General features: G+C 44.5%; 1 protein-coding gene across 1 annotated transcript; it reads right to left on the bottom strand.

Moving 5' to 3' along the window:
• Positions 1-1,035: 1,035 nt before the first annotated feature.
• CXCR5 (C-X-C motif chemokine receptor 5) lies at positions 1,036-10,032 on the bottom strand. The gene is made up of 2 exons (XM_028708200.2): positions 9,958-10,032; positions 1,036-3,643 (listed from the first exon to the last, which is right to left on the bottom strand). Exons 1-2 carry the CDS (start codon positions 10,009-10,011, stop codon positions 2,411-2,413), a joined length of 1,287 nt encoding a protein of 428 aa, XP_028564033.2. The 5' UTR covers positions 10,012-10,032; the 3' UTR covers positions 1,036-2,410.
• Between the last annotated feature and the right edge of the window lie 5,319 nt (positions 10,033-15,351).

The following is a 15,351-nucleotide window of genomic DNA, read 5'->3' as shown; positions in this document are numbered from 1 at the left end:
TGGCTTTCCACAGGGTAAGGCAACATGTCAGATTGCATTTCCCACTGGCCGTGGAGGATGTGGAAGGTGAGAATTTCACCCATTTGGTCCAAAGGAAAGCTGGGATGGGAGAACTGCGTTTGTTTACCAGGAAGTTAGTGGTAGAAGGGAAGCCAACTCAAAGAGTTCACCCTGTGCTGTTGGTGCTGGCTTCAGTCTCTCCACTGAGCTAGGAAGGCAAATGTCTGCCCTTTGTTTACTTCCTGGGCAGGGTACCTTGGCTGCAGACATCCTTACTTGAGTGCTGGCAAGGCTGCCCAGTTGCACAGAGGCCACTTTGCACCATGGGATTTCCTCATCCAAGCAAGAGGAATTTAAACGGGCAGCCATAACATGTCCACTGAGCACAGCGTTGCTCTTTTCCCTTTCAGAGTCTGTGACAGCACCAGCAGCTTCCTGCTTGCTTAAAAGGTACTCTGGGGAACATCTGGATGGGTCTCCAGTTGGGGAGCCCAAAACATCTTCGGGAGAACTGGGCAGTAGCCACAGGTATTTCCAGATTCCAGCTCATTACTGGGCATAGGCCAGTGCAGGGTAGGGGGAAATGTGATCGAGAGAGGGACCTGACACTTTCCTTTCATGGTGGTTTCCTGCCTTTCCCTAAATAATTTTGTAGAAGGCTGCAGGGGGCAAGATTTGGTACAACTGTTGGGAAGGAAGTTTTGGAGGAAAATAAAATTTCGAGTTGCAAAGGTTTTAGGTTATAAAGACCCTTTAACCCAGCATTTCATTTTAAAATAAAAATCATGTGGAACATTTGGTTAGGCCAGAACATAAGGAACTGGTTTTTATGGGCTTGTTGAGCATAGAATCCTGTACACAAAATATTGGAGATTTCCAACACTTAAAGAATAGATGGATAAAATATATGACTGTCCTTTATTTATTAAAATGTATATATAAACTGTTTTTATAGGCTTGTTGAGAATAGAATCCTGTACACAAAATAATGGAGATTATTTCCAACACTTAATATTAATGAATAGATGGATAAAATATGTGACTGCCCTTTATTTATTAAAAAAAATTATATACTGCTATTCATAAAAATAGAGTGGTTAACAAAAGTTGTACATAGAACCATACAATATAAACGGGATTAAAATGTTAAAATCAGAAATCAGCTATTATGGAAAGATGTATTCTTAATTGCCTGCATAGGCCTCATGGAATAGATATGTTTCCAGCAGGTGTTTAAAAGTTGGAACAGAAGGTGTCTGTTGAATCTCTTGTTTGCAGCTATTGCTAACTCCACAACCTTTTAAGGCTATCGAGAAGGAAGAGAGGCATAAAAACTTGGTAAAATGAAAGATATTTATTGATTATGGTTTATTCCCAAATATGAGTTATGAGTTTACCATGTATTAATGAATAATTTGCTAATAAGTAATGCAGTGTGTGTACGTGTACACATACATATACGGGGTTTCCCAGGGTTGCCATACATCCGGAAGCAGTGTCCAGGCAGAAATTGGCAAAATATCTGGGAAAATTTGGACGTATGGCAGCGTATTTTTTGCCAATTTACCTTAAAAATACGTCAAAAATGTCATTTTTTTGCAATTTTGCCCAAAAAGCTCAGCAATTTGGGCAAAACTAAAAAAGATCAACAACTTTGGGCACAAAAAGCTCAATAACATTTGTGTCTGGATTTTCATTTTTTGAAATATGGCAACCATAGGTCTCTCTCCCCCTCCCCCTTTGAAATCGTGCTTTTCGAAAGTGAGATTATGGTACATACTGTGCTGCTTTTTACTGTTATAATCTGCCATTTTATTTCAAACTTGCTTAATTTATTGTTATAGTATTGTGTATGTTTTAGCAATAGAAAAAAACATTTCACACACACACACACCCCAAAAGCCTGGGGGGAGGGTCTGGGGCTTGTGGATTTCATTAAGAGCCCCCAATTTTCCCCCTCCCCGAATGTTGAGCACGGGGTAAGCAGCAGGATAGGAGTCTCTGCAACCCCAGAGGAAGTCATGTGGGCCATAGTTGATTAATAGTGGGGCTCCCCCTTTGTATGCCTGGGCTAACCTTATGCTCACAACTTGAGCAGATGCTTGTGAGTCGTCTTGGTTGAGCGCTGGGGCACAGCAGAGCTCTGAATGAATAGGCAGGAGAGGCGAGTATTTCAACACAAAGAAGGAGTGGCAGGGCTTGCATTGAAGCTGACAGTTACACATTCTCCGAGGCCCGGGGGCGGGCAGGGGGAAGCACTAAGGGAATATGAACCTGAGAAGCAAAAAGCAGGGTCTGTATCTGGAAGCATCGCATGTTCGCCAACATCACGGGACTCTCTTCCAAGGAAGCTGGAAGGAGTGTGCACATTCATCACACACAGGATTTCAGGAAGGTGGTGCCTGGCTTACTAAGCAAGGTTCTGCTCCTCCAGTCTTTGGTCTGTCGATACTTGCTTCTGACTTGGCTTAAGCTGAGCCCCAGACTCTCCCCCCTGAGCCCTTTGGTCAGCTGGGGCTTGGGGACAAGAGGAGGAAGGAGGAGAGCCTTTGAATGTGGTTAGGGGATTTGTGGAAGATGGGGAGGAAGGGTGGCGGTTGACGAGCGATATGTTGGTCTCTGCGGTGCTGCTATCCATCCTGCAGGTGCCCAGGATGTCCTGCAGGGTGCTCTGGCTCAGGCAGCCCAGGCTGTTCAGAAGTCGGCAAGCGTCGTGACGGAACCGGATGCCCACGAAAGCATAGAGGATGGGGTTGAGGCAGCAGTGGCTGAAGGCAACCATCTCGCTCAGAATAATGGCCGTGTTCAGCTCAACCGCACACCCGTTGTTGGCGGTAGCCAGCTTGTTGAGGGTGTCCAGGAAGATCACCACGTGGTATGGAGTCCAGCAGAACAAGAAGACGCTGGTGACCAAAATGGCTACTCGAACCACTTTCTGCCGCTTCAGCCGCTGGGAGCGGCACAGGACCCTGACGATGGCTATGTAGCAGAAGCACATGACCAGCGAGGGCAGGAAGAAGCCCACGATGTGATATAGGAAGCGTGTGGCCAGCCACGCGTTGATTCCATGTTTGCCGTATTCTCTGAAGTGGCAGATGCTGGGCTGGTTGTCCCTGCTCGGCCAGACTTCTGTGAAGAGCAGGTCAGGCAATGTCAGCAGCAGAGAGACAACCCAAACTCCCAGGCATGTCAGGTGGACAGAGATGGCTCGCTGCTTCTGGAAGGCCCACAGCGCATGCACCACGGCCAGGTAGCGCTCCACACTGATGCAGCCCAGCAGCAGGCTGCTGCTGTAGAAGTTGATTCTGTTGGTGGCGCTGAGCACCTTGCAGAGGAAAGGTCCAAAGATCCAACCGGCTATGTTCTGGACAACCCCAAAGGGGAAGGTGAACACGAGCAAAAGGTTCGCCAAGGCCAGGTGGAAGAGGAAGAGCTCGGTGGAGCTGCGGGAGCGTCGGTAGCACCACAGGATCACGATCACCATCAGGTTTCCGACACCCCCCAGCAAGAAGATCAGCATGTAGACAAAAGGGACCAGGAAGGCCCTTAATTGACGGGTGGTGCTCTCATCCATCGTGGGGCACATGTAGTCGGTGTAATTGGAGAGTTGTTCCGCATAGTCCGACGTATTGTAATCATCTAACTGTGGAACAGAAAGCAAGACAAAGTCATTACCAGGTGATGTGGCAGGGATAGAAATGTTATTTCCCCAGGCCCTGCTGCACTGATATTCAGCAATGCCTCCATGCCAAAATGCTTGAAGACAGAGAAACATTCATGGAAAGACTGTGTGAGTGTCTGGAGGCATAGCTGTCAACGTTTCCCATTTTTTAAGGGGAATTCCCTTATTCCGAATAGGATTCCACGCAAGAAAAGGAAAAAGTTGACAGCTATGGTCTGGAGGTGGTTGGAGGATGGATGCTGGCTAACAGATTGAGGTTGAATCCTGACAGGACTGGTGACTGGGAGTGGCCGCCGAGACCGTATAACGCCGGTCCTGGAAGACCTACAGTGGCTCACAGTACATTTCCGAGCACAATTCAAAGTGTTGGCACTGAACTTTAAAGCCCTAAACGGCCTCAGCGCAGTATACCTTAAGGAGCATCTCCACCCCCATCACTCAGCCCAGACACTGAGGTCTAGCACCAAGGGCCTTCTGGCAGTTCCCTCCCTGTGAGAAGTGAGGTTACAAGGAACCAGGCAGAGGGCCTTCTCGGTAGTGGCGCCCGCCCTGTGGAACGCCCTCCCATCAGATGTCAAGGAAATAAACAACTATCTGACTTTTAGAAGACATCTGAAGGCAACCCTGTTTAAGGAAGTTTTTAATGTTTAATGTTTTATCATGCTTTTAATATTCTGTTGGGAGCTGCCCAGAGTGGCTGGTGAAACCCAGTCAGATGGGCGGGATATAAATAATAAATAATAAATTATTTTTATTTATATTATTAGGCTGCTTGGTTTCTGCCAAATTGTTTTTATTGATTTTCCGAATTTTATCAAACCCACCACAAACTAAAACAAATTTAATACAATCAATCAATCATGTATTGTGTTTGACTAAAAGCCATTACAAATTCAGTTACAGATCCAGCAAGTCAATTAAAACCTGTTAAAAGAAATCCAGAGATATACATCCATTTACAATAAGTCAAATTAATGAATCGCCTGCACAGCCTACAGCGTTGTCTTTTATATACTGCAGCTAACACGAATACTTTAAGCGGCTTTAGCAAATAGGGCTGTTTTGTACGTGACAAGCGGATCACAGTCAGGTAACAGTCAACATATTTTCACTTCAAGGTTCTGTCCCTGTAGCAGTGCCAGCATCTGTTCCAAAAAAATCTCTTTCTGGGGTTTTGATAGAGCTGACAATGGAGTATATAACAGGGGAGATCTTCTACCTCACCTACCCCACAAATACAAAGTCTTAAATGCCTTGGAACACTTCTATAACTTCCATCTAAGACTGATGTAGGCATTGTTTGAAAACTGAGAGCTGTAAATGCAGTTCTTGGGGAGGCAAGGTAAGTTGACTGCAAGTACTGAGCTCTGGTGTGGGTAAAGGTAAAGGTACCCCTGCCCGTACGGGCCAGTCTTGCCAGACTCTAGGGTTGTGCGCTCATCTCACTCAAGAGGCCGGGGGCCAGCGCTGTCCGCAGACACTTCCGGGTCACGTGGCCAGCGTGACAAGCTGCATCTGGCGAGCCAGCGCAGCACACGGAACGGCGTTTACCTTCCCGCTGGTAAGCGGTCCCTATTTATCTACTTGCACCCGGGGGTGCTTTCGAACTGTTAGGTTGGCAGGCGCTGGGACCGAACGACGGGAGCGCACCCCGCCGCGGGGATTCGAACCGCTGACCATGCGATCAGCAAGTCCTAGGCGCTGAGGTTTTACCCACAGCGCCACCCGCGTCCCTGTCCCTGGTGTGGTTAGATTTCAGCAAATAGCACCAATGGGAGAATTCTGAGATGGATTAGTGTTAAGTCTTCCTCATTATCCTGTTTATAAATCCAATCCCTAAGCAGTCTTTTAACTCCAGGGAATACAAAAATATCTGTTGTCTGGTTTTTTGAGGCTAGCAGGTCTTGTACTAACTTCTTGTACTAACACCCTTCTTCCATTTTCCCTCCAGGCAGAGTCTAGGCAAGAGGTCCTCTGGCATATCCAGGACCCTTTTATAGTACGAAAAAGTAGCCATCTCCGCTTTTACATTGGTACCTGGGGTTAAGTACTTAATTCGTTCTGGAGGTCCGTTCTTAGCCTGAAACTGCTCTTAACCTGAAGCACCACTTTAGCTAATGGGGGCCTCCCGCTGTCGCCGTGCCACTGGAGCACAATTTCTGTTTTCATCCTGAAGCAAAGTGCTTAACCTGAGGTACTATTTCTGGGTTAGTGGAGTCTGTAAGCTGAAGCGTATGTAAGCTGAAGCGTATGTAACCCAAGGTACCACTGTACAGACACCACGCCTGTCTCTGTCCTAAGGAAGGTAGCTGGGGTACCTGGAAGTACTGCCTGCAGATACTTTAGGAACCTATTCTGGCCCACTTCTAGGTCTTTCGGGTTATTATGATTCATCCCCCAAATCTCAATACCGTACTGCATCTGAACTACTACTTCCCAAGATAAACCTTTAGGGCTGGGATTACCAGCCTGCCACCTTTAGAATAGAAAAACTTCAGGATAGCATAGGCTGACTTCTGTACTGTTGCTGTTATAGTTTATAGCTGAGGTTTCCAGGAATTTTTCTCATCAAAATATACCCCCAAATACTCTGGGCGGCTCCCAACAGAATAAAACATCACTTGGGGGTATGTTTGCCAAAGACAAAACCATTGAACGTGATGGTGACAGCAGTCCTAATGGACCAACTGCTAATTAGGACCTGCTAACGTTACCAGAATGGCCCCCAGTTTCAGAACAAGAAGTGATCTTACAGGTGCCTTAATGACTGACAAAAGTACTGGAGAGGACATAATCCCTTCAGAGTTCTTTAAGAATAATTCTGAGTGGTGGTCTTCCCTCCTAGCAAAATTATTTTCTCATATAAACTACTGACACTTTCGCTGAGGACTGGAAGCAGAGTATTATCATCCCAATTCTCAGGAAAGGTGACAAACATAACCCCCAGAACTATCTGCCTAATTTATTGGATATAAGCTCTAAAATTTAATATAATTTCCACCAAAATTGACTTCCCGCACTCCATCCTTGATGCGTCCATAATTTCCTCTTGTTGCCGCATTGTTTTGGAACCTCATAGCTTCTGGTACCCACCCCACACGATCAATCTAGGAAGATACCATGGTCAATGGTATTGAAAAACACTGAGAGATCAAGAAAGAGTGATAGAGTTGTCCTCCTCTGTCCCTCATTCAATACCAGATCATTCAACAGGGCAACCCAAGCTGATTCAGTCCCCAAAGCTGGAAGTGGTATTCAACTACATTTTTACTCTGAGTAGACCTATTGGAATTCATGAATATGACAGGTTTATTAATTTCAGTGGGTCTGCTCTGAGTAAAAATTTAGCTGAGCACCACCCCATATTTGCTAAAGACTCAAGAGACATATTTGAACCAGGAACTGCCAGTCACAGCTTTCAATCTGCCAGATTGCAGATTCATTTGATGCCTTTGTTGGACCCGTATCTGATGCAAATACTTCTAAATAAGGCCCAAGCTGCTCCCTCAAGATAGCAATCACCCTTGCTGCTCACAATGACCCATTTCTTCAGTTTACTCATGCAGTTTGAACAAACTTTCTCTCAGAAAGGATGTTGTGGTTTTCAGCTGCAGAGAAGCAACTTGGTTGATACTTTCTGGTGCCCTGGTGCTCTCAAGCTGCTTTGCTGTTTGTTTTGCTATCTGGACCTGAGAGGAATTACGCCTGTCTAACAATGGATCTATAGCTTCATTGGACTTGAATGACCAAGAGCAGCTAGTGCGCTATTCTTTAGCCTACAAGATCTGGACTTAAAACAGTCCAGCTTTGTTTGCACATGAAAGTACAAAACAGACACACAGCCTTCTGGGCGAGATCAGACTCGTGGGGATCCCATTCTCAGCAGAAGTCCAGTTTTCATAGCGTTGATTGGTTGATTGTCCCAAGCAGCAAAGCCATCACTTTCTCCTCTTTGAACAGTTTTTTAAAGTGTGCAATCCTCACCCTCCACATTTAAAGGTACTGAACAAACGATTATGCCACCATTGGGGGGGCAAGTTTAAGACTGAAATGTGATTTAAAAACAACATCGTTTCAAGTACTTGGAAGGGTGAACTACTGCTTTCCTGACATATACAGTAAAGGGAGCGTAAACACAAAGAGGCAATCAGAATTCAACTCCCCAAATGGGAGGGAGCTCACCTCCTGACCCCAAAACATACTCTTGATTATTTTAGTTTTGTCTGAATGAAACTATTCTTTTGTTTAACACTGCAATTTTTGTTCAGAGTCATTTAGAAGCTCTGATCAAAAACCACATCAACCTCATATGCCAAAGTGGTTGTAACTGCGCAGACTGCACAGCTCCCATAGACATAAAGCCAGCTGAACTGGTATAACTTATTCCTTGTAACTTATTCCTTTACAAGGAATAAGTTATCCCAGTTCAAGCATATTTTGGCTCAGCCTAGCAGTGACTGTGGCATAAGAATAAGAGAAGATCTCTGGATCTGAAGGTCAGTTAAGGTCAGTTAACTGATTGATTATTTTTAGAAAGTTCTCAGACTATAACCCTACCTCTCTGCCAAGTAGAGATTGAGCGGTCTGTCAAATTTGGTTCTTTCACTTTCTAATTTTTCTATAATATTAATTTTTCTCTCCAAATTTCTGCAGAAATTTGCAATAACAAAACCTCATGAAAATTCATCGGCATTTCAGTGCAAATTTCTCTCATTTCTGTATAAAGTTTTGACTAATGTACACATTTTTGTAAGCAATCACCCAAACGTAATGCATTTTGTATATCATTTTCACCAATTTATTTATATTCATGCATACTTTCCTCTAATACCGTATATGCATTTTTGTAAGCACTGTTTAGTTGCAAAATGCAGATAAGCGTGAATATTAAAGGATGGTGGCGTTTTAGTTTTCATATTGTTTTGGGAAGTGCTAGTTTGAGAAATTTGCCTTTAAATGCAAACTGAATCGAATCTCCCCTCATCCCTATTGCCAGTTCCTCTCAAATTAGCTAACAATATGAAATATTCTTTGACAATTTGTCTCATAACAATACAACAATAAACACAGGCTTAAAAGCATATTCTCCAAGACTCTCAGCAGCAAAGGAGGCTGAATAGAAGGTGGAGTCCACACACACACACACACACACACACACACTTGCATGGTCCTCTGTTCAATTAGCCTGAACTCCCCCAATTCTTTGGAAGGCTCTGCTTTAGAGCTCTGCTACTTAGGTGAAATGTGATTTGAGCCATTAAAGAAAAGATTGACAGGAGGCCATCGCAGTGTGGTACAGTCCAGCAAGAGCTGAATGGAGAAGCAGGACAAGAATGACTTTTGTGCCACCTTCACACCCACGCACTGCGTTTTTAAGTGTCAGCTCACCAGCCAGAGAGAGGGAGGGAGAAATGAGAATTCATCTTTCTCTCTAGGGGGATGAGGGGAGCAGCTTTCTTGCTCTCTCTCCCATGGGACTCAGTGGTTATGGTGTCCTGCCTGCAGCGGAAATCTCACCAATCTGTGAAGTACCAGCCAAACCACCATTGCAGGCAACTTCCTCCTGTTGATGAAAAGCACCCAGATCCTGCTCTCAGCTTCTCAAAGGTGTCTTCTTCTGAAACCCATTTGCATACTGGGACTCATACCCCCTTTGCCATGGCACCCTCTTTAGGCTTCACTCAGCAACCCCCCCCCCCTGCACACACATGCTATTCTACACACACGCAGCCGCAACTTGCACAGAGTGAGCTAGTCCAAAGCAGACAACTTCGTGTCAGTTGCCTCTGTGTGGCCATGCTGACATCTTAGCGATACGTGGAAGGAGCGATCCACAGACTCAAGAATGGACCACAAGCACCTTCCGAGTCTTTGCTGCAGAAAACCTTCCAATCAAATATAATTGCACAACTTTAATTTGACAGTACATGTGAATGAAACCCACCTAAAAAAGTGGGTTTAGCTAAAACAGCTTGATCTGCCCACTCCTCTCTGCAACATTTCCTAGCCTCAGGATGAAACTCCCTCTCCGGGGCTGAGACTACATCTTTAGACTTGCACAGACCTCTTTGAGAGGGGAGATACTCTAGAGAGCCCAAAAAGCCACAAATCCACAAAGCTCCCCACCCCGAAAAATTTCAGCCCGCAACTTCCATTCGTAATATTTCCGATTTAAACTTGTAAGCATCCCAAATGACATGTCTCAAATCCCAACCCTCACCCTTCCGTTGCCCCACTGTGGAAGCTGAGCCTATGCCAAACTAGCCACAACTCACCATGAAGTTATCAATGGAGATGCCTGTCATTTCTATTACTTGGGAGTCAACCATCCTCAGCAGAGTCTCGCTTTGTCTTCAGAGAGTGCAGCTAGTAGGAGGAAGGGACGGGTGAAGAAGGCTCCTAAATTGCTTTGCAAGGCAAATTGAGAATCTCCACCCACACACTCCACAATCACGTTTTTTAAATTATCATTGTAAAAGTCCCCTGTTGTTGTTGGTTTTTTTGGGAGGGGGTGGAACAAAAAACTTCCTCCATTTCCTGGTATTTCAGAGTGTTCAGTGAAGTTCTCCATCCCCTTTGCTTGAAATAAATACTACTACTACTACTACTTCTTCTTCTTCTTCTTCTTCTTCTTCTTCTTATTATTATTATTATTATTATTATTATTATTATTATTATTATTTTATACCCTGCCCATCTGGTTGGGTTGCCCCAGCCACTCTGGGTGGCTTCCAACACATAAAAACATAATAAAACCTCAAACGTTAATAGTAACAATCTGATCCAATATAAAAGTCACAATAACTTTAAAATGAACAACTTATATCAAACAATGCAACATTCAACAATCCATCAGAATCTAATGGTAAACAGTAAAAGTAAACATCAACAAAGAATAACAGTTCACACTCATCAACCACAATAAAGAATTGCCAATCTACAATCAATAAAAATAACAGCAAATCACAATGCATAAAATACCACAAAACATACAAAACCATGTGCTGTAAAAGGATCAAATGGAGAAACAAAGACACACAACTTATAAAACTTCTTTTTTATAAATATCCCTGAACTCCTCTCTTCCCAGCTGCTCCTTCCCAGCAGCTGCTGTTCTCAAAGTCATAGTCTGGGAAAGGCTGGGTTGGGGCAAGGCAGTTGGAAACGCCACTGTCTGATGAGAAACAGAAAGTCTCTCCCCTCCTGGTTGTTCCTCTGGAGCAGCTCTCTTATGAAGGCTTCCAGGGTTCTAGTGTGGGGCAAGACAGGTGGAAGTATGCCAAGACTTTTTAAGTTCAGCATCTAGGCCTGAAGCCAGGTAGAAATGTGTCCAGATAATCCTTTCCCTTCAATCATATACCCTCCAACATTTCTTCGATGAAAATAGAGACATCCTATTCTATCATCATCATCATTAATGCCCCACTCATCTGACTGGGTTGCCCCAGCTTCCAACACATATAAAAACATAATAAAACATTAAACATTAAAAAACCTCCCTATACAGGGCTGCCTTCAGATGTCTTCTAAAGGCTGAATAGTTACTTATCTTCTTGGCTCAGGGGTCTCATAACTCCATATCCTCCAACACTGGAGAAAATAGGGACGTCCTAAGGAAAAGCAGGACATTCCAGAATCAAATTGGAGACTGGGGTGGCTTCTGTAAATCTGGGACTGTCCCTGGAAAATAGGGACACTTGGAGGGTCTGCAATCACACCTGAAGCTGACATGCCACCACTGATGAACCACCTTGTCCAAGCACCCCAAATGGTTTTTTAATGTACAGATGGATGCCAGCAACAAGTTCCATGTAAGTGTCTATCGTTCAGGTAGACTGAAACTTTCATCTGCTTTCATCTATTGCAGTGCTGCAAAACAATGAATTTGATAACCATGGCTAATTCGTTGTGATTTTCTGTGTGTGTAAGTTTCCATGTGATTATGAAATATCCTGGCAATCCTATGAGTTGTTGTTGTTGTTTAGTCATTTAGTCGTGTCCGACTCTTCGTGACCCCATGGACCAGAGCACGCCAGGCACTCCTGTCTTCCACTGCCTCCCGCAGTTTGGTCAAACACATGTTCGTAGCTTTGAGAACACTGTCCAACCATCTTGTCCTCTGTCGTCCCCTTCTCCTTGTGCCCTCCATCTTTCCCAACATCAGGGTCTTTTCCAGGGAGTCTTCTCTTCTCATGAGGGGGCCAAAGTATTGGAGCCTCAGCTTCAGGATCTGTCCTTCCAGTGAGCACTCAGGGCTGATTTCCTTAAGAATGGAGAGATTTGATCTTCTTGCAGTCCATGGGACTCTCAAGAGTCTCCTCCAGCACTATAATTCAAAAGCATAAATTATTCGGTGATCAGGCTTCTTTATGGTCCAGCTCTCACTTCCATACATCACTACTGGGAAAACCATAGCTTTAACTATACGGACCTTTGTTGGCAAGGTGATGTCTCTGCTTTTTAAGATGCTATCTAGGTTTGTCATTGCTTTTCTCCCAAGAAGCAGGCGTCTTTTAATTTCACGGCTGCTGTCACCATCTACAGTGATCATGGGGCCCAAGAAAGTAAAATCTCTCACTGCCTCCATTTCTTCCCCTTCTATTTGCCAGGAGGTGATGGGACCAGTGGCCATGATCTTCGTTTTTTTGATGTTGAGCTTCAACCCATATTTTGCGCTTTCCTCTTTCACCCTCATTAAAAGGTTCTTTAATTCCTCCTCACTTTCTGCCATCAATGTTGTGTCATCTGCATATCTGAGGTTGTTGATATTTCTTCCGGCAATTTTAATTCCGGCTTGGGATTCATCCAGCCCAGCCTTTCACATGATGAATTCTGCATATAAGTTAAATAAGCAGGGAGACAATATATAATTGTTGCTTGTTACAAGTTTTTCTCATAGTCAAAGCAGCACAAGCATCCCTGATGCAAGGGGGCCCAGAAGGCCTGCCAGGTTTTTAAATGGTTCCCTACCTAGCTTCGACTGAGTGACAGCTGGCACTTTTAGCAGTTAGTCTGGGCACAGGGCACACTTGCCAGGCAGTCTGCAAACACCTTTCAGGAAGCTGGGAAAGATGGTGGACGCCTCCTGGGGCAGGGGGATGTGTATTTCTGCAGGTTGAAATTGCCACCAGGATTTTTCAGTCTTCCTGCTAGGTATAACCTATCCTTTGCTTGTGTATTTCAGAAAAATCAGTGCATCTCTCAGGTTGAAACGGAGGGCAAAAGATCGGGGCTTTTCTCCAAAATCAATATATGGGCAACTTTTTAAAAACATTTTATTGGTAAAACCTATTGGTGTTTCGCAACTTTCTGACTAGTTGCAGGACCTTAGCCAGACCTAGCAGAGTATACGCAGAATCCACGGAAGCAATTGGCAACTTGGCTGCAGACAGGATAGACGAAGCAGGAACCAGGAACTTGTAGTTAGGTGTTTATTATATACAGTGGACTATTTACAGGAACAGAACACGGATCTTTTGCTAGCTCTCTCTGACACGACTCACAACTCCTACACTCACTGACACACTGAACCACTGAACTCCAAACTCTGAACTCTGAACTACCAGTTAGTAGGCCATTAGTTATCACTCCCTTGAGAGAGCTTGACCAATCAGGGAGCCTCTGTTATCACCAGGCAGACTTACTCCTTCAGATTGCCTTCTGGCTGTCTGCCAAACCTTAATTGACTCTGTGTGAGTAGCTGCACGTACATGGTTTCCCAACACGTTTTACCTCTCCTACTGAGGTTAATGGGAGGGAAATTTCCTGGGTCAGATACCAAGCTAGTGTGCAGCTGCTCCATTGATGCAGGTGTAGCTGTGGACTGCAGAGGTATAAGATCTGGCATGGACGGGCTGCTCCCATCAGTGACCCACCCACAGCTCTTTTTCACCAGTGTTATCCATCTGGTGTCATTTTGGTGGCATGATGGAATTTACACCAGCTGGTGGGTCCTCAGCAGTGGGTTGGGTCTTGAGTAGCAGTGGCTGCTTCCCAATCTGCAAGATTAAGAAACGGGAGCCACATCTATAAAATCTGCAAAAAAGTTCTTTGATTTCGGATTAAATGTTACCCGTAACTGGGAACTCTCAGGCTGTGGAACACACGAAGTGTGTTAATATGCATGTGGATTACACAGATCTAATGTTTCCATATGTACCGGTACTTTGGTTTACATTTGTCCACACATGAACGCTTTCTGCTGAACTCCATACCTGACATTTAAAGCACTCTTACAACACTTTAAAAGCCATGGAGAATGCTGGGAACTGTTGTTTGTTATGGGTGCTGCTGGGAATTATAGATTTGTGAGGCCAGTTCCCTTAACAAAGTTTCCAGGATTCTCAGTCACTGTTAAAATAATGTAAGAGTGGCTCTTCATCAGATCCATTGTTATCTTGAGTTACAGGAGCATGCCTGTTGATAACACAGACATCCTGGGATTGGTAAGCCAATTAAAACCTGTAGCATGCTTATTAAGTAGTGGGTGGACATAGCAGACGACACAGAGATTTCTCCAAGTAGTTCTTTATAAGTAAGCTGGAACTGAACTGAACAGCAAACAGTTCAGCCGGCCTGCTTTTATAGGCAGCCAGCTGTCAATATTCTAACAACAACAGCGCAGGGTTTCCCGCCTAAATTATCTTACGTGGACCTGAGTGAAAACTATATACACAAAAACCCCTGGTGGCCAGCGTGAGAACTTCAATACATAACAATGATAAAAACCCATTGTGTCAAATCAATAAAAAAATGGTAGCACTGATCTCTTTCTCCTGACAAATTGCATTTCAGTGGTTTCATACATGACCTGCCATTGATTTAACTATATTTATAGTGCCTCTTAGGTCGTCAATTCAAGTCTGCCCAGACTTCCGGTTCCAGTCTGCCTTGATGGAGGCAGCTCCTACAACAGTGGGAGATCTTTAGCAAAGGAGAAACAAGGCTGATTGACGGTAATTATCCTTGCAAGTTCCCCCCAGGGACAAGGGGGAACGGGCTTCGCTCACAGTTCGTCTCAGTAACTGGCTCTCGCTGTGGCATGGAACGTGTGAGGCAGGGAGGCACTGAGTGCAAAAGTACTTCACCTGCTGATAATGCTCCATGGAGAAGCAGAGGTTCTCCTGTTAATTAGAGCCTAATTTGGACTAATGTACAGGTGCGTGGTAGAAAAGATGAGATCACAAACTGCGGAACAAAACCAACTGCAAGGTCATTAAGGTTTGAACTTGAGAGAAAACTTCATTTGGTGCAAAAGATGATGCGGGGGGAGGGGAGCCTATGGCTTCTTTATATAAAGTTTTCCCCCCTTTACATTTATGATTTGGCAATGCTCCCTTAAATGCTAGTTCAATTTTTATATGTACAAGTGAGGAAAAAGGAGGAAACTGTAGCTATGGAATACAACATTAAATGGAACTGTGTTTGTGTTTTTTTAAAGGACAAAGGGAGGGAAGCTCTATGTTGTAAAAAAAGTATGATGGAAACTTAGATCTGTGCTGGAACCTTTAAAGACATTTGACATTGCCCAAACCCTTAGCCCAGGGGTTGTCAACCTGGTCCCTCCTGCCCACTAGTGGCCGTTTCAGGTTTCTAGGTGGGCGGTAGAGGGTTCTACGGCACAAGCTGAATCCTCCTTCCATCGAGCACTGGTGGGCGGTAAGGAAATG

Source organism: Podarcis muralis, chromosome 15 (assembly GCF_964188315.1).
Source record: "Podarcis muralis chromosome 15, rPodMur119.hap1.1, whole genome shotgun sequence".
Lineage (NCBI taxonomy): Eukaryota > Metazoa > Chordata > Lepidosauria > Squamata > Lacertidae > Podarcis > Podarcis muralis.
Note: the sequence above shows the minus strand (reverse complement) of the source record. Positions and strands in the feature narration are given on the sequence as shown.